We start from the raw sequence: 21,581 nt of genomic DNA, 5'->3' as shown, positions 1-21,581 counted from the left end.
AGTAGTAATGAGAACGTTGAGAACGTTGAGAGCTTTATCGATCGTGGCGCCGTTCCGAGAAGCATTGGTGAGCATTGAGTAGGCCTAGGGTCGCCCGGATTGCTGGAGGCACAGGTCCCCAAAAAGGGACTCACGGAATACTCACCTCGAGGAAGGTACACCAACACACCAGGTCAGTCCAGCAGTCTATTTCACGACGGACTTCATACGCGCAATGGTCTGGGACCTCACCCACAGCCTATTGCATGGTTTCACTTAAGAACGGATCATTGCTCCGTTTCTCTTTCTCCGCCCCCGAAGGAGCGAGGCGGAAGATGGAACACAAAAAGGCGCCGTCGGCCAAGGTGCCATTGGTGTGAAGACGAACAGAGCACTGCAATCCGTATCAAGAGCTGACCTTCCACAGAGGCCGCTTCCGCCCCTTTCGAGTAATGTGTACGGCACTGGCGCCGGGAGCTCCCCCTCCGAATGCAAGTACGACTGTCTCCTCTGCACCGGCTCCTTTCGCGATGCCTCGTTTCCGCAATTCGATGGCTTCTTTTGCGAACTTGAATCGAGCCTGGTCGGATCCTACGGACCGCAGACCACCAATCGTCCATCAGTATAAGATCCCGACAGACGGAGAGAAAGCAAGGCGGTGCGAAGATGAAATTCGTCTGCGAACCGATTTGAAACGTGGACGACTCGACGGCAGTCTTGAAGAGATTGAAAGGCACCCGAGAAAATATCTGGAGCAAAGTATTTCTTCCGTTACTCTGTGGTGACGTATCGTGGATCTGGAGGACCGAAGGAAGGGTGACGACGAGGAAGTGTAGGACGTCGTCACGTAGTCGCTGGGCATAGTACCCGAAAAGGGTGGGTGCTGGCAGATTTTCAGGTGTTGTAGTTCCGTCCGTAGATGAGGGTATGGTCTCGACGAAGTCCAGCCAGCCGTTTATCGTTTCGACGGTAATGGATTGTTGGCAGGCCTCGTAAGCATAGGAGCATAAATCATCCATTCTACCCAGCAGACATGCGGCTGCGAGAACTCCTCGGGCATTTTCAGGGCGTAGTAGCTTCAATGCAGCGGCAGAGTAGAGGTATCCCAGAGCTGAGAATAGGAATGAGATCGTCAGACAGAACAGTGGCATCGGGACAAATGTGACGCCGTCGTACCTACGAAAAAGCCCTGTTATCAATACGCGTAAGTAAGAACTCCGAGGACCGGTCGCTTTACGATGGAAAGAAGGACTTACTTCCTGTGTGACTTCTGGGTCGTGTTCAAGGTCTACATAAATCACACGCATACTCCCTGACTGTGGCGATGTTGACATTAAATGAACAAGGTATGGAGAGCGGGAGAGGATGAGCGCATGGAGCCGATATGATTGTTGTTGAACATGCTGTAGAACGGCGAGGAAGTTCAGTCAGGGTGCTGTCGATTGACTGTGGAAATCTTACAAGGATGGTGTCCGCGTAGTTCTGTTCCGGTGTAGCGGAGGTTAGTTCACTAGAAAATGTCTGCACGACGGTGAAGTACTCACACCGGCCTGGAACCCAAATTCGTATAAATGATTTATAATGGATACATCATGGTTGAAGTATGGAGACCTAGCAGCGAGGGCAAAGAGCAAACGATGCTCAATTAACTACTCTGAACATTCGCATCGCGCCACCGGCGCCTTTGTCCAACAATTCACGTCTTTCGAGGTCCAACACCACAGCGAGCTCCAGCACAGCTCGTATTGTTTCAGTATGTAGTTACTTACTGAGATAACCCATTTGCAGATCCCAACGTGTGTGAGGTGCCGTTGCCTGCCTGCTTCGTGAGTCCATCCTCGGAAGGGGTCAAAAGGGGGGTGCCACCCCCCGTGGCGCTACTGCTCTTGCTCGGCCCAGCCTGTCCATTGATGGAAGTCGAGGAAGATGCAGTTGTCGCCATCGCGTTTGGAGCAGTTATTTTTTTCGGGAAGAACAAAGAGGAAGACAGAAGAGAAGGAATCCAAGTTGAAGTGGATGTGAACGTTGAACCTCGCGCCACGGTGAGAGCAGTGTGACCGTTACATGTCACATACCCCAGTGATGTTCTGTGATGCTCAGTGATGTGGATGTGGCGAGTTCATAGATTTATCGAAACATGTAATTATTGATGGGTGAGCCAGTTTACCAGGCCTTCCAAGTCACTAACTACACCGAATTGATCACTATCTGTAGGGTTCATGTCGACCTGGTTCAATAATCCATCCCCCATGTGAACGAAGCGCGTCATAAGATTGTGTGCCACCCCCTGTTCCATCGCCCCTGGGCCACAAATCGGCGGATATGTAGGCGGTGGGGCTGCATATATCTGATCAGGAGTGAGTGTTACTGGTTCGTCCAACGTTTGGTCCACCGGCTCGACTTGTGAAGGAATAGTTAACTATGAGCAATTTGTGGAACCGCAAATCAATTCAGTCAGGATATATGTCGCACACGATGAAGCACTTCCAAACAAGCAGAAAAAAGCATGCTATAAGCGTAGAGGAGGTACGGAGTGGCATAAAAGGAGACGGGTCTTACCATATGGGACCTGTCAGAAGCGAAGTTACCCAGAAAGTTGAGGCAGGGAATCACTCGAAAAAGACTGCCAGTGTAACCGACAGTAAATCAGTTCAGCCTTTATCAGTGAGCCTTCCTTTACCCCTGAGTATTAATACAAACGCACCTCTGGTAATGTGGAGGGAAGTCGTGTTGAAGATCGAAGGTATCAAGGGCGTAGTCTGTGGTTTGGTCAAAAGCCTGGTCTCGCATTCAACTGAATCATCGTTCTCGGTTCTCACCTGGCCAGGGAGATGGATTCGTCGAGCGTGAATCAAAGTCATATACCCAGCTCATTGTCGAGACCACATCAGAATCTGCTGGCGTTGAAGGAGCGAACCAGTCGGCAGCTTTAGGCCGGACGACCAAGATGACGTGGTAATCCCAGACCACAACACCATCTCTCCCAAGTTTCTGATTCTTCAGAGCAACCTAGCATTATTATATAGGGAATGAACGCAACCTCCCAAGTCAGACATGGCTGCAAAACTCCACAAACCGTCTTCGTGTGATTCGAGATAAAGACCACGAATATGTCCCAGGCCTCACGAACAGAGAGCTGATCGTAGAACGCTTGCGCCAAGAGGTAGATGTTCTCCTCGCAATAGTGGCTAGTATAGGCGATATCAGCTGGTAAAGCCGGAGGACGACGAATCCCAGCAGTTGCGCTTGCCATCGGAGGATCAAGAATCTCTGAAATGGTCGGAAGATGACTCAAGTTATATAAGATGCATTCGAACTCCGCGTCGATCAGAACCGAATTATGAAATACAAGACTTCCCCGCAATCCCGCACTTCCGCCCGACCGAGTCACTGTCTGCCCTCCACCCTCCATCCACCGCTACAAAAAGACAATATGATATGTACAAAGGTCCAGTCAATTACTTCATCATTTATAGTCGTACAACTCGGAAACAGCAAGCTAAATATGCAGAGAACAGATCTATAACACAGTAGGTGGATAAAACGTTGAATCAGGACTAGTACTGGCAGAATTTCCGGACACCGAAGCACGGGATAATGCTGGTAAGGGACTGACCGGGACACGCACCGATAGCAGGGGTATGAGAAACACAAGACCGTTTCAACGACTCCTCACCAACACGCCCCGGCAAACATATCTGCTACCCCTCACTCCGCCCTGAATGCCTGACCAGGGTCCTACTTCATACTCCACGTCTGCGTCACCTTCTTCTTCCTGATATCCTCCAACTCTGGCGTGCTAGGACGGCGGTCGGGTACGTAGGGTACGAAGATTCCCTTGGAACTTGTCTGATGCTGCCTCTGTGGCGCTGGTGCGGAGTGGGTTGGTTGGTTTGAGTTTGAAGTTTGTGGAGTGGGGAAGGAAGTTGAAGAGGATTGGACTGCGTGCAGGTGCATGTGAGAGGCTGGTATATGGCGGGGGTATTGAGAGGGACGAGGAGATTGACGAGGTGCGTGTTGCATGCTTGTGAATGGGTGGGTTGCGAATGGGTCGAACGACGCGAGAGGCGACTGGTTCACAGTGGAGGTCGATGAGTTTGCAGACATGATAACGGTGAGTGGATAGATGGATGAGTGAATATTATATCGTGATTTGGTGAGGTGAGAGCTTGTTAGCGATGCTAGTAGAAGGTCTGTTGGAGTGGTAGGAGATGGGGAGCGAAAATGGGACTCTTCAGCAGAGCTTATATAGTGGTAAAGTGGGGGACCCAAGGAGTCCCGACGTGTGTCCGGTGTGTCTTGTATCTTCCATGCGCTGTCAGAACCACTCGGATTCACAATCTCTCATAATTCAAGAGTAACCGGATCGCGCAAAGCGGACTCAAGACGGAACAATTCATAGCTGACGGGACCCGATCCAGCTTGTCATGTGAATGCATGTTCCCCATGTTCTCAGTTCCTTACGGCCTTCCAGCGCTCCATCTTCCACAGGAATGCGGGGTAAGAGAAAGTCCTAGCTGCTCACAAGGGCCCTGGCTCAGGAGATCTGCAGATTCACGCTAGGCTCGGACCTATCACCGACGGTCTTCCTGAGCCAATAATAATCAATGTAGCACGATAATCTCGCAACTTTCAAGATAACTTTCCTCGTTCGCAGTTCACGAGTGTGAAGTCCGTCTTTTTGTGCGACCTTCCGAGCCTGCTGAGAGAGATACGGCGGATCATATGTTCTCTGTGTCTATCGGGGCGTCTGCTAGCTCTATTTCCATCGTACTCGGTGTGTCCGTGCCTCCAAATTCACGTCTCCGAGACGTTTACGGTGCACAGTTGTACATAAGTTGCATGCTGATTGTACGACCATCTCCGGGCCTCGCATTGCCAGCACCCCTTGCTACTGTCCTTCTGATACGCGTACGTTATCGTCCTGGCCTTTACGCCCACCCCATCCTACCCCAGAAAGATACTCTTCTGCGAATCATCCAGTGAGCTTGCACAACCGGACTCGCACGGCAACGGTCAGCCTCAGTCAGCGGACGATTGTGATATGATCGAAGTCGTTGGAAGTATATCACGGATGTAGCGAACGTTTGAGCGTGCCAGCGAGGTTCTCAGCTCTGGAAGCTGTGTGGGGGAAATTTGCAGGCGGATAGAGTTCAGATGTGCGGAGGGTGTGCGTATCAGACGAGGCAGGAGGCAGGACGGTATGAAACGGATGCAGCGAGCGGCAGGGGACGGGCCTGTGCGGCGAAACTTCGTACTTGGATCTATGTAAGGAGTCAAGCTCGAGCTTGTTGAACGAGGCCGAGAGCAAGTGATATGGCGTTGAATATGGGCAGGTGCGGGCAGGGCTTTCTCGGGGTCACCTGCTGGCGTTTGCCACCGTCAATAATAAATTTTTGAGACATCACGGTCTTTGTTCGAACGATATTTAACGACTCAAGAGAGTATTTTCTCTCCATATAGTAGGTTTTACCGCTCGTCATGCCTCAAGACTAGATATTCCCATCTAGACCGAGCTCGCCCTTCATAGCTGGAAGATTAGAGCAGTCAGCCAAAATATACAAGGTTCATCCAATTCAACTGATGGACATACGCTCAACCGGAGCCTTGCGACACCTCGGATGCTTTTCTTACCCCATGTTCAACATCCAACTTCTCTTGCCGATGATTGTCTCCGTTGAATGACCTCACTGGGGCAGCCCGAGCATTATGACTTCATACCCAGGCCCACTCCTTGCGAACACTAGAGTTTCGAACACAGCGAACGATGATATGAAATCAGGAGCGTAGATTGCGCGTGAATTTTCGTGCATCGGGACGAGATCCAGAAGTTGCGAAGGAATCGGAAAGAAGCGCGGGGGAAGATGAGGGCAAGATGAGGCTTAAAGTTACTGTGAACCTTGGGGAAGTTTGCGAGCCCTGCGAGCTATGTGTGCCTGTGATGGGAGATGCTGGTCGGTGTTGCGTCATTCACTCCCCTGTCGACGGACATCCGCGAGCTTGATATGCAAAATCATAGTCAGCCAAAGGTACCTAGCAGATACGGGGTGGTCCAGGCTGTCTCGGAAGCGGATATCGACCATGTTGAGGCTGGCATATGAAAGATGTTGCTGGGATAGATTAGGTGCGTGAGTAGAGACATCTTTAGACGTTGTAAATCTTCATATGTTTCACCGACGAATGACCACGGCTAGCTTAAGGCGGGAATGCAAAGTCAAAAATGGATGGGGCTCGCCAGCTGGAGATATCGAGATGAGGCTGGATAACCGTAGCTGTGCTGGTGCAGTCGTCATCGAACGTCGTCTACTCCTGTCTGAAGAGGCTTTCAGAAGTAGATTAGCCTCAGGGATACGTACAACTGAACATAGCGAAGGAAGCAAAACCTAACGAAACCGATGTTAAGTCCGCGTATCAGTACGTTTGATATTAGTATTAGTACGAGAAATAACAAACACTGTGAGTTGAACTCGATATGCAGGAACTTGAGACATGACATGGCGTGATTTTATGGCATACACGTGCGGCCGGTGTGTGTAGTGTCAACGGACATTACAGGAATTTCAACGAGCTCGACGTCAGTAAACCGCGATGCTCGGCAAGATTCTCACATGTGGGTATCTCTGTGTCGCCAGGGTGTGTCCATTGCGATTGGATGGCTGAAGCTTATATTACGGCGGCAAGGCTGGAATGGTCCAGAGAATGGCGAGAGGGAAAGGCAAGGGGCGATATACGTATGAGCAACTACATCGGTCATGACAGAACTACGGCTCACCTACATACGAGCACGGCGTTTCTTCGTTCCAAGCGCTCAAGACTGCACCTTCCCGAAAGCAACGGTAATCGACATGTTCCTATTATGCACCACTTACGAGGAGGGCAATACCCCTATCTCACTTTAACAAGGAGAGGATTTCCCTCGACGGCGGGCTTGCACCTACTGGGATGCGAGGTCGCCGAGGAGTTACTTCATCTAAAGGACAGACAGGGGCCGGGGAAGGACACTGTCTCCGGATTTTGGGAAGGGCTGTAATTCATCGACCATGAAGTTGGTGGACAGAGCGATGACGATTTGTAATGTATGCATTTCTCGATCGAGGATAAAACAAGAACAAGGTCTGACGAGACACACGGAGATGAGTCCGGTGGCGCAGAGTGTCATGGTAGGCATTGGCGTCATCTTTGATGTTGTCGAGTTCGCAAGTGGGCTTCCTCAGCCTGGAGATAAGCAGCACAGTAGGATAATTCGAGTGTGGGATGCATGCTGCTCGAAGTATCAGTTACAGATAGGAGAGAAGACGCGCGAGTCTCGCACATGAAAGCACCGCTGTCGATGAGATCCTCCAAAGGAGAGAGAAGCTATTACATCGTCAAGCACAGCGTGCTGAATACTTACTAGGCTGATGTGGGTGTGATATGCTGTCGACTAGCATCGAGACCTCTTGGGAGTAACACAGTGATACCTACTAGAAAGGTTGCTCTTCTTTGAGTAGAAGTGAGTCTCGTTTGTTTGTCGTCTGGCAGTTTTTGAGGTAGAAGAACGGAGTTATCGTACGGTAGCGCTGCAGTATGGACGATAAACAGAATTACAAGTTTGCACCTGTATGACAGAGGAGCACTGGTCTGATGCGTGTTAATCCTTGCGCCGAGAAAAAAGGGAAAAAGCGGTGCACGTACGGGGAAGATGAGGGTGGCGCTAGCACTAGAAAAATGAATACGAGGTTTGTCTCGTAGCAGCTGAGGAAGAGCATAGGAAACCAAAGCCAATATTCGCAGTACCACATGAGTGCCATATTCAGGGGAGACAAGAACACAGCATAGACAGCGAGTCTGAGGGTGATTTCTAGAAAGCGACACCATGAGTTCAGGCACTGAGCACGTTCAACCAAGTCTGAGGATGGGGACGTCCACGTAGGCGGGAAAATCGAGGGGAATACATAGCCTCAGGAAGCGATATATTGAGAGGCAGAAGTAGGATCAAGTTGGAATGTAAGAGCGGGAGGTTGGGTTGGGAACGGTGTTTGACGGTCGTGGGAGACCGGGGCTACGTCGGGTAGCGGCGGGGGCTATTTTTGCCATATTTTCCTGTTGGGGAGCCGTTGGGCGGAGAGGAAACGCCGCCGAGGCCGACAGTGCGCGGGTCCGGGTCGAGAGCCGAGGAGAGTGACTGAGCTCAGCGCGCTCCATCCCTCCATCATCCCGTCCTCCTCAATCCTCTTTCTTCTCAAACGTCGGCAGGCCCTTCAGTTTCTACCGCCATGTCGACCCCGGCTGCTGGTGAATTGTCAGTTACTATTTCTCTCTCTTTATATGTGTCATTTGTTCTGACAAAATCCACCAACCGTGCAGGAAGAAGATCAGGATCACAGGTCTGTACTCCCTTGGCCTTGTTCTGCTTCGCCACCCACTTACACATTCTTCTTAGTCGTCGCTGCCGATGGCTTGTCCAAACGCGATGTCTTTAGACTACCAGATCCTTTCGCTGTCATCACCGTGGACGCGGAGCAGACGCACACAACGAGCGTCATCAAGAAAACACTTAATCCCTATTGGAACGAGAGCTTCGATATGTGCGTCCTAATCTTAATCGTACAATACCTCACTCCTCAATTCACACGAATATAGCATGGTCAAGGAGTCGTCTGTCGTTGCCGTTCAGATTTTTGACCAGCGCAAGTTTAAGCGCCGGGACCAGGGGTTTTTGGGCGTCGTAAATGTTAAAGTCAGTGACGTGCTCGATCTAGAATTGGGCGGCCATGGTGCGTAGTCATGTTTTGAAATCCCTCTCAACCCTCCTAAATTTCCCCGATGCGCCCAGAGATGCTTCAAGTGGACCTCAAAAAGTCCAACGACAATCTCGTCGTACACGGCAAACTTATTGTATATCTCTCCACCAACCTCAGCCAGCCTGCCACCAACTCTCGCCCTGCCGCTGGCACATCTGGCCTCACCAACGCCCTTGGAGCTATGAACATGAACGAGTCTCAGCTCTCTGTCAACAACCCCGCTGCGGGCAGTAGCTCCGCCGCGCTTTCTCGCACCCCTAGTTCTCACGCCAATCCCCAGGACCAGCACGTCACAATGCCTACTCCCTCTGTATCTGCTGAGCCCGAGCAGCCATCACCTAATGCTGGTGCCCGCCCCATTAGCTCTTCTGGCACTGCTCCTCCTCCATCTAACGCCCCCACCGCTGCACGTACTACTGCCCCCGGAGTCGTCTCACCAGGACAAACCGCAGTCGCAAACAGTCAGGCGCAGAACAACTTCAACCCCAATGAGGATCAGTTTGGCCAGCTTCCGCCAGGCTGGGAACGCCGCATTGACCCTCTTGGCCGAACCTACTATGTCGACCACAACACTCGTAGCACGACTTGGAACAGGCCTTCGGCTTCCGCGACTACAAACACCCATGTACAAGAGGGCGAGACCAACGCCGCTAGAGATCAGCACAACCGTCGTATCCTTGCTGATGATCTCCTCGAGGCAAACAACTCCAATAACATGGCCCGAACCGGTTCGGCAGTTGCACAACCTGCAAACACTGCTGCAGCTGCCGTCGCCGCGAGCACGAACGCGACGACGCCAGGGAGTGGAAACTTGCCTGCTGGCTGGGAGGAGCGCTACACACCAGAAGGTCGGCCGTATTACGTCGACCATAACACCCGCACAACGACATGGGTCGACCCCCGTCGGCAGACTATCATCCGCGTCATGGGTCCGAACGGCCAGAACACCGCACTCCAGCCACAAACGATCTCGCAGCTCGGACCACTTCCTTCTGGTTGGGAGATGCGTCTTACGTCGACGGCCAGGGTATACTTCGTGGACCACAACACCAAGACAACGACTTGGGACGACCCGAGGTTGCCTTCGAGTTTGGACGCGAATGTGCCGCAGTACAAGCGCGACTTCAGGAGAAAGCTTATCTATTTCAGGAGTCAGCCGGCAATGCGCGCACAGCCTGGGAACTGCCAGATCAAAGTCAGGAGGAATCATATCTTCGAGGACAGTTATGCAGAGATTATGAGGCAGACGCCAAACGACTTGAAGAAGAGGTTGATGATCAAGTTCGACGGAGAGGATGGTTTGGATTATGGTGGTCTCTCCAGGTCAGTGGCGATGTTTCTTGTATCTGGCTTTCCTTGCTGACCATGCGCCACATTCCAGAGAATTCTTCTTCCTGCTCTCGCACGAGATGTTCAACCCCTTCTATTGCTTATTCGAGTACTCGGCGCACGATAACTACACTCTGCAGATCAACCCTGCATCAGGCGTCAACCCGGAACATTTGAACTACTTCAAGTTCATTGGTCGCTGTCTCGGTCTCGGTATCTTCCACCGTCGCTTCCTCGACGCGTACTTCATCGTCAGTTTCTACAAGATGATCCTGAAGAAGAAGGTCACACTCGCAGATCTCGAGTCCGTCGATGCTGAACTTCACCGTGGCTTGACATGGATGTTGTACGTGCATTTTTGTTTCTTTGCTATCGTAGGTAGCGACTCACCGGCGTGTACAATTCTTCAGGGAGAACGACATCACAGATATCATCGACGAGACGTTCACCACCACGGAGGAACGTTTCGGCGAATTGGTCACCATCGACCTCAAGCCGGGCGGTGCCGACGAGCCTGTGACGCAGGATAACAAGAAGGAGTACGTCGACCATGTCGTCGAGTACCGTATCTCGAAGCGCGTCAAGGAGCAGTTCGATGCGTTCATGTCCGGTTTCAGCGAGTTGATCCCTCAGGACCTGATCAACGTGTTCGATGAACGCGAACTTGAACTGCTCATTGGCGGCATGTCCGAGATTGATGTGTACGTGCCATTCTATTTATTTAATCTAGCTATGCCTCATTTTTCCGTTGAATTTAGTGATGACTGGACGAAGTTCACTGACTACCGTGGCTACGAGGTCAACGACGAGGTTATTCAGTGGTTCTGGAAGTGTGTTCGTTCGTGGCCTCCCGAGCGCAAGTCGCGCCTGCTCCAGTTCGCCACAGGTACCTCGCGGATACCCGTCAATGGTTTCAAGGACCTCCAGGGCTCGGACGGTCCAAGACGGTTCACGATCGAGAAGGCAGGAGATCCGAGTCAGCTGCCGAAGAGTCACACATGCTTCAACAGGATTGACTTGCCGCCGTATAAAGACTATGCGAGCTTGGAGCAGAAGCTGACGCTGGCTGTTGAGTGCGTACCATATCTCTTGTCCAGTTGTTTGGTCGTGGTTTGCTGATGTTTTGACTCCGTTCATAGGGAGACTGTCGGGTTCGGTCAGGAGTAAACGAACTGATCTCTCGCATCCTCATCTAGTCCTATCTTTTTCTTCACCCACGGCTGTCCATAGTCTGTTTCATTTATCTCTTATCTCGGTCTCTCTACTCGTGCTTGTCCATCTGAACATGTAGTACTACTCCCCCTATCTCCTTAGTCCCATATATGTCCCTCTACTTTCTATACTCATCTCTTGACATTCCTCCTCGGATCCTGGATGAATGCAGACTACGTCTCCACCCGGCCTCCGTCGAGAGCTCTCAGATACGACTAGCGTTCCGTTCATGTTTATTCTCTCTATTGCATGGTTCACCGGCGTCTTGCGTCCGGTCGGTTTCTTTCTCCTTTTCCACCATCTCCGATCGGGTGTACAGTTCTCGTTCTTCGTCGTCGGGTCCGTTTATCTTACCTTAGCCTACCTCTAGCCACTCAAATTTCGGTTTCGATTGGTCTGTATGAAGAGCATTTTGTTTGATCGTTTGACTTTTGCCCTGTTCCCTTTTGTGTGTCGTTCGGCGGGTACGCTTTTGGGTACGTTGTTTTACGTAGATCGCGTGAGTGGAGTAGCTAGCTTTCACTCTCATCATTAGCCGCTACTACTCTTATGAATGGACAATGTTGCTCTATCGGCCGTAAGTACGTACGTGGTTGGATACGAGCAAGTGCGAGTGGGATGAGATGCTGGCATGATATAGGTTGCAAGGTAGTGGGCTCAGTGCCCTTTACTGTCACAGCCCGTGCCTTCGTTCTATATCTGTCTAAGGTGTCTAATGTGTGTAGCTCCTCTAGTCGTCCGACTGTAAAGCTAGCCGTGTCCTCTTTTTACGCCCCAATAGGAGTCAGCCCAATCGCCTCATCCCTCGCACCCCCACTCGCACTCCCTCTACTCACAACACTACCCCCACCGAACCTCCGCCCATGCATCCGCGGTGCAATCCGTCTGAGAACCTTCCTCCACGGACTGACTTCGAATATTTTGTCCAACCCTTCGAGCGAGACGCCCCTACTCTCCGGTTGGAAAAGGATGCAGACGATGACGGTGATGAGGGCGCAGGCGCCGAAGAGGAAGTAGGGGCCTGAGGAGGAGCGGGAGAGGAAGAGGGGCGTGGAGAAGGCGATGATCCAGTTGACGACCTATTTGTTGACAATGCAAAATCGCGATGAGAGGCCAGTGGCAAAAACATATGATATGTAAAATGGGACAAAGCAGTTATTCCCGATGAAAGCTGCTGGCTCACCCAGTTCGCGCATTGTCCGAGAGAGGTGGCAGCTGCTCGCGTGTGCATCGGTTGGATCTCAGAACAATAAATTCGATTTACGACGGCCCACGACGTGGCGTAGGCCACGACGAAGACGTAGATGAGCGCTATGATCGTCCATTTGCCGGCGGTCGTGGTGGACGCCTGGCTGGCGTAGAGAGAACCGATGGCGATCATGGTCCCGGAGATGACCAGGCCGCCGTTGATCATCGAGCTGTGGCGGCCCCATTTGTCGGTGAAGATTTGGGTGATGATGGTGCATACGATGTTGAGAATACCTGCTATGCCGGATGCGAGAAATGCGGATGTTGTTGAAGATAGTCCTGCTTGAGAGAACAGTACCGGCGCATACTGTTTCGCAACGTTTGCATAAGCTGCCTCATCAGAAATTAAATTATGGAACAACGCACATAGAGAACACCGTCGATCCCACATGCCTGTGAAGTTGTGAGCCATGTAAACAAAATTTCTTGTACAAAGGATATACCTGTTGCATGCCCATCAAGAAGACACCCAGCAACGTCCGCTTCCTCACATCTTTGGCGAACAACGCGGTGACGGTGACACCCTTGCGTTTGTCCCTGACATTCGCTCCAGTGCGAGCATACTCTTGTTCGGAAGTGAGCTCGTCCCTTTCCCGCTCTTCCACCTCTTGCTCCTTCTCCGCTTCGGTGGCCGTGAAACCGAGTCTCGCCCAGGCTCGCGCCGCGTCTTCCGTTCGTCCGACATGTTGGAGCCACCGAGGGGAGTGAGGAAGAAAAAGCGAGCCCGCGGAGAATATGAAAGAAACGATCGCCTGCATGATGAATAACAGTCGCCAGGAGACGGAAGATGACAGGTTGATGCTTCCATAAGAAACAAAATATCCTAGATGGTTCATGAGGTAGATACACAGCAGGGATAACGTTAGATCCTTACCCGCTGCAATACCAGTGGTGATCAAAAGCTGGCATAAACAAGAGAGTCTTCCCCTCAGGTTGGTGGGAGAAATCTCCAAGATGTAAACCGTGACCGTAGACAAGAATAACCCTTCGCCCACTCCTGCGATACACCTGCCGACGAAAAGCTGAGGTAATTTGTAGGATGTGCTGGCTATGAGGGACCCGACGCCAAAGACCAGACCACCAAGCGCAAAAGTACGAGTGCGAGAAATACGGTCCGATAAATGGCCAGCGAAGATGGATGAGATTGAAGCTGTGATGAGGATTGAGGAGACGATGAGACCCTGGAGAGTGGCGGAGATAGAGTTGAATTGAGCTTCAAACTGTGGCATGACGGTTACTGGGCCAATCGATCCTACATAAGTGGTGAGTGGGAACCAGCAGTGCTGACATCATCCAGGCATTGAGATTCACCTGTATCAAAACCAAATATAAATCCGCCTATGGATGCGAATACAGTGCACAATGTGTATGTATGGAGGTATTGGCTGGTTGCACGTTGCATTCGCTGTTTGAACGTAGTACGCGTAGGTTCAATGGGTTGGCTGATAGAAGTGACCATTTAGAGTAAGCATTCGGGCCCGATAGTTTTATCGCGAGTTGAGCGACCTTTCGAAAGGGGGCATCGCTGTTTGCAGGCCCCGCTCTTGAACCTCGAACGGGGCTTTCTTAAGGTATGCGTGAGGGGTAATAGGCTGATATAAAGGTCAGGGAACCTACCGAGTGAGCATCATCGGAATCAGAGGAGGGCGTCATGTCTCAGCTAAAATCTCTAGTATAAGTACTGGCCCTTCACAGACTGAACAGAGTGGGCAATTCAGATGAGACGCAGATGAAAAAGTCCTGTACGAGAGCGCAAGCGGTAAGGGCAACTTTCTTGAAAGAATACAGCGACCACTTTTATATGCCAGCCTCGAAATTTTCGTTGGCGTGGAGGTCCGAGTCGCTGAGTACGAAGGAGAGGCTAGCGGTGGCATTGCGTTGGTTCGGAGAGATGGACTTTTTACGAAGTCGCACGGACCTGTATGGACCCGAGGACGCCAAGCACTCGGGCAACGCGTGTCGTCACCATGAGCCGATCGCGTGGATCACGGCGTGTCTACACGCGTAAACAAGTGTGAGAAAATAGACCTAGAATGGAAATGTCCAACATGGTCTTGTCCTTTGGGCCCTTGTCGCCAGAGCAGCTTGGACCCTATCCCTTTCTGCCCCTTTCTATCCTTCATCCCTACCCCTAGTCTTGCACTAACTCGGCCCATCTCTATACCACAAGTTGACTAGCAATGCTCGTCGGGAGTGTTGCTGCAGCAGTCGCGTCGATTGAGACGCGGTGCCGGGAGCTTGAAGAGGAGAACGGCAACCTCCAGATTACGGTGGAAACCCTTGCCACATCAGAGAAACGTCTCGCCACACAACTTAAACGATGCGAATCACAACGCGATCGTGCTCAGGAGATCCTCGATGCGCTGGAAGTAGAGAGGATGACTCGCATGGAGGAGGACCAGGCTACTGACGACGCCCGTATGGAGGAGCTCACCGCCCAATTCACGAATATTCAACACCGCCTGGAGAAGAAGATTGCTGAGCGAGACAGGCAAATTGAAGACCTTCAGAAGCAGCTTCAGTCTGCTACATCTCGTCCTACTCCGGTGCGCATTTCGTCCCTGTTACCAGCTCCGCCTCCAGCCAACATCTCCGCTATGTCAGACACAGCGAACAGCCTTGTCTCGGCGTCCGTCTTTTGTCGATGTCCTATCCTCAGCTCGTCCGCGAACCTCTGCGTACCAAGAGGATGACAGCAGACGGGGGCGAACCCAATCCCGTTCATCGAAACCTGCGAGTCGAATGGCAATGAGGGACAACTCTGAAGACGGTGCTTTTTTGGCACCAAGCTCATCGTCGCCTCATCCTTCACAACCTTCGAGCGCGGAGACCAGCATGACTCAGATCACGGTGAGAACTGGTTTCCTCTCTTTCTGCTGAGGTTATGGCAATAGTGTTTACTCTTTGGGATTTAGTCTAACTCCTCTTACCGCTCGAAGCCTCCGTCACCGTCTCCGGAGAGTAGCCCGGTACGTAACCTAAGTTTGGTCATGTCACAAGACTTACCTTTTTTTTTGTAGCAGCGACCTGATCACACGCAAGCCGATACGAGAGGACGCGTTGCACAACGAGCTACGCCCGCGAGGCCCAGGGTGAGTCCTCTCCAGGAATGTGACGACATTTGCATGTCTTGACCTCAATTGCGGCTCCTTTCAGAAATCCGTGCAAGAATATCCTGCTTCACAATCTCAGAGTGCACGATCGGTAAATCCTTTTGGTATCGACCGTTGAGTCTACTCTGATCAATCGATGCGTTTAGACGAAGAGTACTTTCGTTGGTGTAGTCGTCCCGCCTCGCTCTCAGTCACGAAATGCTCGACCTTACGCCACCGTTGTACGCGTCTTTATCACCGGCATCTGAGACAGTCGTGGATACTCAACTACTCTTGTAGGCATCAAGGACGCGCTCTCGCTCTCATCCCCGGGTACAAGACTCATCCGATACGGCAAATGAACCGACATCGGAATCTTCACCAGTTTCCGAGCACCATCGACATGTCAACCCTATCAACGCTAGGCTTACTAAGGTTCGCTTGCAAGATGAAGAAGATATCATCTCGCCCCGAACGGCGTTGGCAGACGTCGTAAACGGCTCTTTTGACTCGGAGGAAGACCTCTCCATCGATGACGCTCATCCGCCTGGTACAGTCTCGAAGAAACGGACACACCACGACTCCGACGACGAGTATGAACCTCCCACTAAGAAAGGAGCTGCACGTCCTGCTGACCACAAGCGTGCTGTGGCTACGCCTCATACTATGCGCAAGAAAAAGTGGGTCTCTTCTTCAACATCCTCTGTGCGCACCATCTTGCTAACGAGAGTTGTGCATCCCAAGGGGCGGCGCAGATAAGCAACAAGAGTTGCAGAACCTCGACCATGTGTATGGTCGACCACTTGGTCTATCTTCTCCATTGACACCCTATCCGTACGAAGAAATGGATATCGGTGCGGAGGTGCGGAGGTTTCTACAATATACAGTCAACTATGTGCATGCTAACACTTTCCTGCGTATGATGGTCAGTTCCAGGACGTAGAATCGCCGTTGCCATCGCCCATCACCCATGCAAAGGCACTCCCAAATCCCAACGAGTTCGCCAAAGGGCAGTTGGTCCTCGTCCGCACTTACTTCCCCTCTCAACTTCGAACGGACAGAGAGGGTCTTCCTGGAGCCCTCGCCACCTGGGAGGGCCCTTTCAAGGTGCTCGACATGGTCAAATCCATGTCTTCCGGCGAGCCCACCCAATGGAAGCTGGACATCTCACTCGGGCCCGATAGTAAGCCATGGCTCGCCTCTTTCCCCGCCTCTCGTCTCCGACACTTCACCGGTGCCCGGGGCCCAGAGGAGTACAGGCGCGAGGTCGTCAGTTCTCTACGATATGGGAACAATGGCCAGCCGAGGAAAGCCATCGAGACGATTGTGGCACAGATGAAGCATGGCAAAGGGCTATACTTTTTGATACGGTGGGAAGGCTATGGAGTAGAGCGTATGGAGTGGAAGACGAGGAGCGATGTGAACATCAAACTGGGCAAGAAGGGAAGGGAGATCTTGAAGTGGTGGGAGAGCGTACTGGCCGATGAACCGAATGACTCTGATGAGGCGTGACGAGTTCATGGCATAGGTTTTCTGTATCGCTAGTTTGCTTTGTTTTTGGATCTCGCTGTGCTGCATGCTTACTATCACGACTGTGAGTACCGTCTTCTCTGTTCCAAGAATTGTTTGAAAGCCCTTGCTGATCAGTTGAATGTTTCCCTAGCTCACGACTCGTTCGTTGTCCGATCTTCTTTGCTTTTCACGCCTATCCAAGGCCTTCGGCCTTTCTTGTCTTGAGTATTGCTTATTCTCTCCTATATTCTTGTCCTGTACCTGATTACTATGGGTGACCATGGCCGTATTTTCTTGTCTCGTAACATCTCTTTGGCTCCACCATCTTGTGTCTGTGTACTGACGCTATAACGTCTCTATATCTTCTCGATGTTTCTCCTATATACGTGCTGAGTACGATCGAGCTCTCTTGTATCGTCTGAGCAATTATGCTTTTTTTCTAACAGTCTACCAGATACTTTATGACAGTTATTATCTACACTCCCATGACAAGTGGGCTCTTTCTTGGATTTCTTTGGACCCCGCTGTGCGATCTATTAGAGCATAATGGTGGCCGCTCTCCTGTGTCGTCGAGCACATACAAACTCTGACAAGAGGATATTGTTTTGTACAACAAAAGTGGTGCATATAGCCCATGTACGCCCAATACAATCACCGCCGCGATGGTGTATCGGATATTGCTGTCACTAAAGAATCCCGGCCACTTCCGAGCTCTTCCGAGGTGGCTGGTTCAACACAGTCCGATGCCACATCGCGGCACCCCAAGCAGGCTGAGAGCACGCTACATTGCAGGTTTAATTCCGGGCTTCCTGTGAAGATAAAAATGAAAAAACCCGAGTGGCTCAGTCTGCACTACATGGCACATTTTTTTTGTTTAGGAACCAGGGCTAGGTTTTCCTGCTTGTTTATGTCACAAAGCCGAGCCCCCGCTCGACCATTTTGGCATTGCTATCGTCCTCCAGTCAACGTCAGGGTTCGTGTATTCACATTGGCATAGGACACGGTAGTGGGCATACTCAGTACAACAACCGGGCAACAGGGAATACACGGATAGCGCATAACGATACACCAGTAACTTCCGGGGTGAAATACACAATATTGATTTGAACCGTCCAGAACCCAACTTCTACGCGGTATATTCTCCAAACTTGACATGTCCCGTCTCGCTCGCATGAGCACTTGCCTCCTTCTCACCTTTCAAGCCCTTGCCACAAACCTATGCACAACCAACAAACCGATCAACATTACTTGCAACAAAAAGAAAGGATAGAGCGGAAGAAACGACAACGCAAAACGCACCTCGCACTTCAAATCAAACGTCGCCGTATTCGTAAACTTCCTTTTCTCTCTCAACTTCCCCGCCAACCCCTTCAACGCCTCCAACACCTCATCGCTCCCCTCATCCTCTCCCAAGATCGGAACAATACTCGTACAGAAGTCCGCAGGGACGCCGAGCTCTGGCGCTAGCACCGCCGCATCGTAATGTATCCCGCTATAGATGAGGAGTACGCGATTGCCTGTCGAGGATCCGGTGGAAGGGGTGAAGTGGTCGATGCGGCCCGTTTCGACGTCGATGGACGCGATTTCGGTGGAGTAGTGGGTGGCGAGGATGGATAGTTCGATGGCGCCGCCCCAGGAGTTGGGGGAGAGGATGGTGGAGATGTAGTCTATGCGGGAACGTCTGGTGGGTGGGTGGTTGTGAGATGGCGATGAATAGGGGAGAATGGAAGGGAGTGTGGCGAGAGGCGGAGACGTACCCGAGGATGGCTTCAGTCCATGTTTCGGAGTCGTCACGGATGGCATCAGCAACGACTATATGAGAAGCAGTAAGTATTAATGATAGCATGATCATATCCGTAGGATACTCAGACGTACTCTGTCGGATAGTTTTCGACTTCTTCATGTCTTGCTCAAAGACCAACGCCACAGAAGAGAACAGACATGAGTTATCATCTGGCACAATCTACACGTAGCATTCACGCCCTCAGTGATATTTCCATCTCCGGGAGTTGTATCACGTACCTGATGTACGAGGTATTGTCCGCCCACTTCTACATAATCAGGACCTCCATCGCCTCCGCCCCCAGCAGCGGATCGTGACGAAGTTCCCGCTGAAGATGCAAACGGTGGTATGGACGCCGGTGGGTTCACAATTCTAGCTCCAGGATCAACAGGCAACGATGGTCCAGAAGGTCGTGCAGACGAAGCACCACCAGTCGATACAGGTGCAGCAGAGCGAGACGAAGGCTTCTCAGTGACGATGAGCTGTTCGCCTGGCGAAATCGCTAGACTCGAGAGGGGAAGCTCAGGGACAATACCGGTGAGTTGTTTGGGTGGATATCCTGCTCTAACTGTAGAGAGATGAAGAGTGCGAGCGCTGAGGACGAGTCAATGTGATGCTCGATGGATGACGCACGGTCTTGGGCTGAGGGTGGGATCTCCGAGGCTGCGAATATTTCCTGCTGAAGATCCTGGACGGTGAACGACTCGAAGTCGACTTGAAGGGTTAGGACGCCCTTGGGATGGCGAAGCCGGATGGGAGCCATGATGAGAACAAGTGCGAACGCTGCGTGCAGACAAGAAATGAATGTCCCGCGAGCAGACGACTCAATCGATGACGTCGCCACGCACCGTGAAGTAAAAGATGTCTGCAAACATATCGCAAGAAAGACGACGCCAGCAGGATTTGAACCTGCGCTCCCATAGGGAAACAGATTTCTAATCTGTCGCCGTAACCACTTGGCTATAGCGCCTGAAATATGTGGCCTTCTGTCTCTTCATATTCCAATTCATGATGTGAACAGGCCTCCAAAGAGATTCGGCTCTTTTGCGAGAACTTTGTGCATCGTCAGTCCCGCAAATCAGCTGCGAAACCCGCCGGGATCTTCAGTTATACGCAGCCAAATCCATTATAGCAGAATACACTTTCTACTCATCGCCCTCACCGTCACCTTCCTCTTCTTCACCCTCTTCGAACTCCTCTACGAACCCTTCTTCATCCTCCTCGTCTGGGACCACAAGACGAAACCTCGGCCCATAAAGTACCCAGAACCCCACAGTCCCCAACGCCGCCATCCCGATCCACAACCGCCTCATTCTATCAAACCGCTTATCCTCCTCGCTTTTCTCCTCTGTAGCACCCCGTCTATGGAACAGACCGGCAGGGTTGGCCGACCAGGACGTGAAGGAGGGGAGTAGGGAACGTATGGAGTAGGTTTCGGGTGGGAGCATGTGCAGCTGGGTTTTGTAGGTCTCTTGGGCCGGCGCGATGGCCAGGGTGGGGAAGGCCGTGCGGAGGACACGGTCAGCATGCGAGACGAGGGTTGGATAGGAAGATTCTAGTAGGGAGGCGAGGAAGGGGTTTGGGAAGGGTGGTTTGAGCATGAGAAGGATGTGTGCGGCGAGGAAGACATCGATAGACGTTGGACTACAACGACGTCATGGTGTTAGTATCCCTCCGTTCCAGAGTTTGAGATGTCTCAAGTAGCCTACCGGTCGTAGTAAAAGAACCGATTCTCGCCCAGTAGACGTGAGTAGAGGTCGAAGGCGTCCCTTGCTCGGTCAAGCACCTAAACCCCAGCTATTAGTCAAGCCCAAATACAACAGAGCTCACAGATAAATAGGCTTACTCTCTCCCTCTGGAATGTCTCTTTGAAGATTTTCTTTGGGTCTGCCTTCTCCTCCTTCTTTTGACCGAACTTCTTTTCGGCCTCCTTATCCTCTACTTCTTCTGCATCAACATCCCACAGACCGCTGGCAGCAAGCCGGTTTTGATGCATCTCGCGCATACGATGTGGGACATAGTACCTCTGTGGAACCGAGAGGAAAGAGATGAGGGCTGGGTGGGTCACGCCGGTGTAATTCGTTGGGACGGAGTAGAAGTTATGAGCCTGCCAGAGCTTTGAATGAGCACAATATATTCACTGCAAATTCAGAGAATAGGATGCGCACGACAAGGTCTCCGAGTGTAGTCAGGATATGAGCACACCAAGCTGTTCGCTGGGCACGTTCAACAGGACTGAGCAGCGCATCGAGGTTGGTGGAGAATATCTGTTCCGCGCCAGACTCATCCTGGACAGGTAGAGAGTTCGGCGACAGACCCGAAACATATTTTATGATGGTGGACAGAGGCGCGGCAAGGTGATTTCCATGAGTCAAGTAGGGAAACTGTCCTACACAAAGAAAATATTGAGCAGATAGTTCCGGGACGTCAACGAGGAGAAATGAGGTATCATACCCACCACTGGGACTCTCGTCTGGATTGGCACACTCGATTACTGAGAAGCGGTGTGGGATGGCAAGTTGGAGATAAAGCACTGAGGCAAGACTAGCTGGATCAATGGAGGGAAGGTCCCATTTTCCTGGATAGATGTGGAGGACGGGCGTGCCCAGGATGTTCGCCATGGTGGCCAACTCTACGAGAGAA

The 21,581-nt window shown here is 51.6% G+C and overlaps 8 protein-coding genes and 1 non-coding gene across 9 annotated transcripts; 2 read left to right on the top strand and 7 right to left on the bottom strand.

The window, feature by feature from the left end:
• Nucleotides 1–385: 385 nt before the first annotated feature.
• STEHIDRAFT_166567 (uncharacterized protein) lies at nt 386–1,921 on the bottom strand (the record flags this gene model as incomplete). The annotated part of the gene is made up of 7 exons (XM_007301263.1): nt 386–570; nt 665–1,090; nt 1,156–1,168; nt 1,236–1,382; nt 1,441–1,461; nt 1,524–1,590; nt 1,749–1,921. The coding sequence occupies 7 exons, from the start codon at nt 1,919–1,921 to the stop codon at nt 386–388; spliced, it is 1,032 nt and encodes a 343-aa protein (XP_007301325.1).
• Nucleotides 1,922–2,778: 857 nt separating this feature from the next.
• Nucleotides 2,779–3,232, bottom strand: STEHIDRAFT_50789 (uncharacterized protein; the record flags this gene model as incomplete). The annotated part of the gene is made up of 2 exons (XM_007300345.1): nt 2,779–2,988; nt 3,056–3,232. 2 exons carry the CDS (start codon nt 3,230–3,232, stop codon nt 2,779–2,781), a joined length of 387 nt encoding a protein of 128 aa, XP_007300407.1.
• Nucleotides 3,233–3,259: 27 nt separating this feature from the next.
• STEHIDRAFT_145464 (uncharacterized protein) lies at nt 3,260–4,194 on the bottom strand. The gene is made up of 2 exons (XM_007301262.1): nt 3,609–4,194; nt 3,260–3,500 (listed from the first exon to the last, which is right to left on the bottom strand). The coding sequence occupies exon 1, from the start codon at nt 4,084–4,086 to the stop codon at nt 3,718–3,720; it is 369 nt and encodes a 122-aa protein (XP_007301324.1). The 5' UTR covers nt 4,087–4,194; the 3' UTR covers nt 3,260–3,500; nt 3,609–3,717.
• A 4,040-nt stretch (nt 4,195–8,234) lies between these two features.
• STEHIDRAFT_108884 (HECT-domain-containing protein) lies at nt 8,235–11,210 on the top strand (the record flags this gene model as incomplete). Its single annotated transcript, XM_007301261.1, has 9 exons — nt 8,235–8,260; nt 8,326–8,345; nt 8,402–8,546; nt 8,602–8,735; nt 8,795–10,085; nt 10,144–10,437; nt 10,502–10,792; nt 10,850–11,164; nt 11,189–11,210. The coding sequence occupies 9 exons, from the start codon at nt 8,235–8,237 to the stop codon at nt 11,208–11,210; spliced, it is 2,538 nt and encodes an 845-aa protein (XP_007301323.1).
• An 860-nt stretch (nt 11,211–12,070) lies between these two features.
• STEHIDRAFT_50970 (general substrate transporter) lies at nt 12,071–13,953 on the bottom strand (the record flags this gene model as incomplete). Its single annotated transcript, XM_007300364.1, has 6 exons — nt 12,071–12,382; nt 12,487–12,858; nt 12,918–12,944; nt 12,995–13,374; nt 13,426–13,803; nt 13,863–13,953. 6 exons carry the CDS (start codon nt 13,951–13,953, stop codon nt 12,071–12,073), a joined length of 1,560 nt encoding a protein of 519 aa, XP_007300426.1.
• A 778-nt stretch (nt 13,954–14,731) lies between these two features.
• Nucleotides 14,732–17,155, top strand: STEHIDRAFT_108882 (uncharacterized protein; the record flags this gene model as incomplete). Its single annotated transcript, XM_007301260.1, has 9 exons — nt 14,732–15,097; nt 15,123–15,401; nt 15,467–15,520; nt 15,572–15,643; nt 15,708–15,755; nt 15,811–15,885; nt 15,944–16,323; nt 16,388–16,505; nt 16,574–17,155. 9 exons carry the CDS (start codon nt 14,732–14,734, stop codon nt 17,153–17,155), a joined length of 1,974 nt encoding a protein of 657 aa, XP_007301322.1.
• Nucleotides 17,156–18,122: 967 nt separating this feature from the next.
• On the bottom strand, nt 18,123–19,736 carry STEHIDRAFT_119379 (OTU-domain-containing protein). Its single transcript, XM_007301259.1, has 6 exons — nt 19,572–19,736; nt 19,178–19,506; nt 19,031–19,118; nt 18,913–18,967; nt 18,455–18,836; nt 18,123–18,371 (listed from the first exon to the last, which is right to left on the bottom strand). Exons 1-6 carry the CDS (start codon nt 19,699–19,701, stop codon nt 18,282–18,284), a joined length of 1,074 nt encoding a protein of 357 aa, XP_007301321.1. The 5' UTR covers nt 19,702–19,736; the 3' UTR covers nt 18,123–18,281.
• Nucleotides 19,737–19,826: 90 nt separating this feature from the next.
• On the bottom strand, nt 19,827–19,908 carry STEHIDRAFT_t92. The gene has a single exon. It is a non-coding gene; the product is annotated as a tRNA-Ser (tRNA).
• A 142-nt stretch (nt 19,909–20,050) lies between these two features.
• On the bottom strand, nt 20,051–21,559 carry STEHIDRAFT_93301 (uncharacterized protein; the record flags this gene model as incomplete). Its single annotated transcript, XM_007301258.1, has 5 exons — nt 20,051–20,582; nt 20,648–20,724; nt 20,785–21,045; nt 21,107–21,327; nt 21,397–21,559. The coding sequence occupies 5 exons, from the start codon at nt 21,557–21,559 to the stop codon at nt 20,084–20,086; spliced, it is 1,221 nt and encodes a 406-aa protein (XP_007301320.1). The 3' UTR covers nt 20,051–20,083.
• Nucleotides 21,560–21,581: the final 22 nt, after the last annotated feature.

This window comes from Stereum hirsutum, assembly GCF_000264905.1.
Source record: "Stereum hirsutum FP-91666 SS1 unplaced genomic scaffold STEHIscaffold_3, whole genome shotgun sequence".
Classification (NCBI taxonomy): Eukaryota; Fungi; Basidiomycota; class Agaricomycetes; order Russulales; family Stereaceae; genus Stereum; species Stereum hirsutum.
This window is presented reverse-complemented; position numbering and strand designations above follow the sequence as displayed.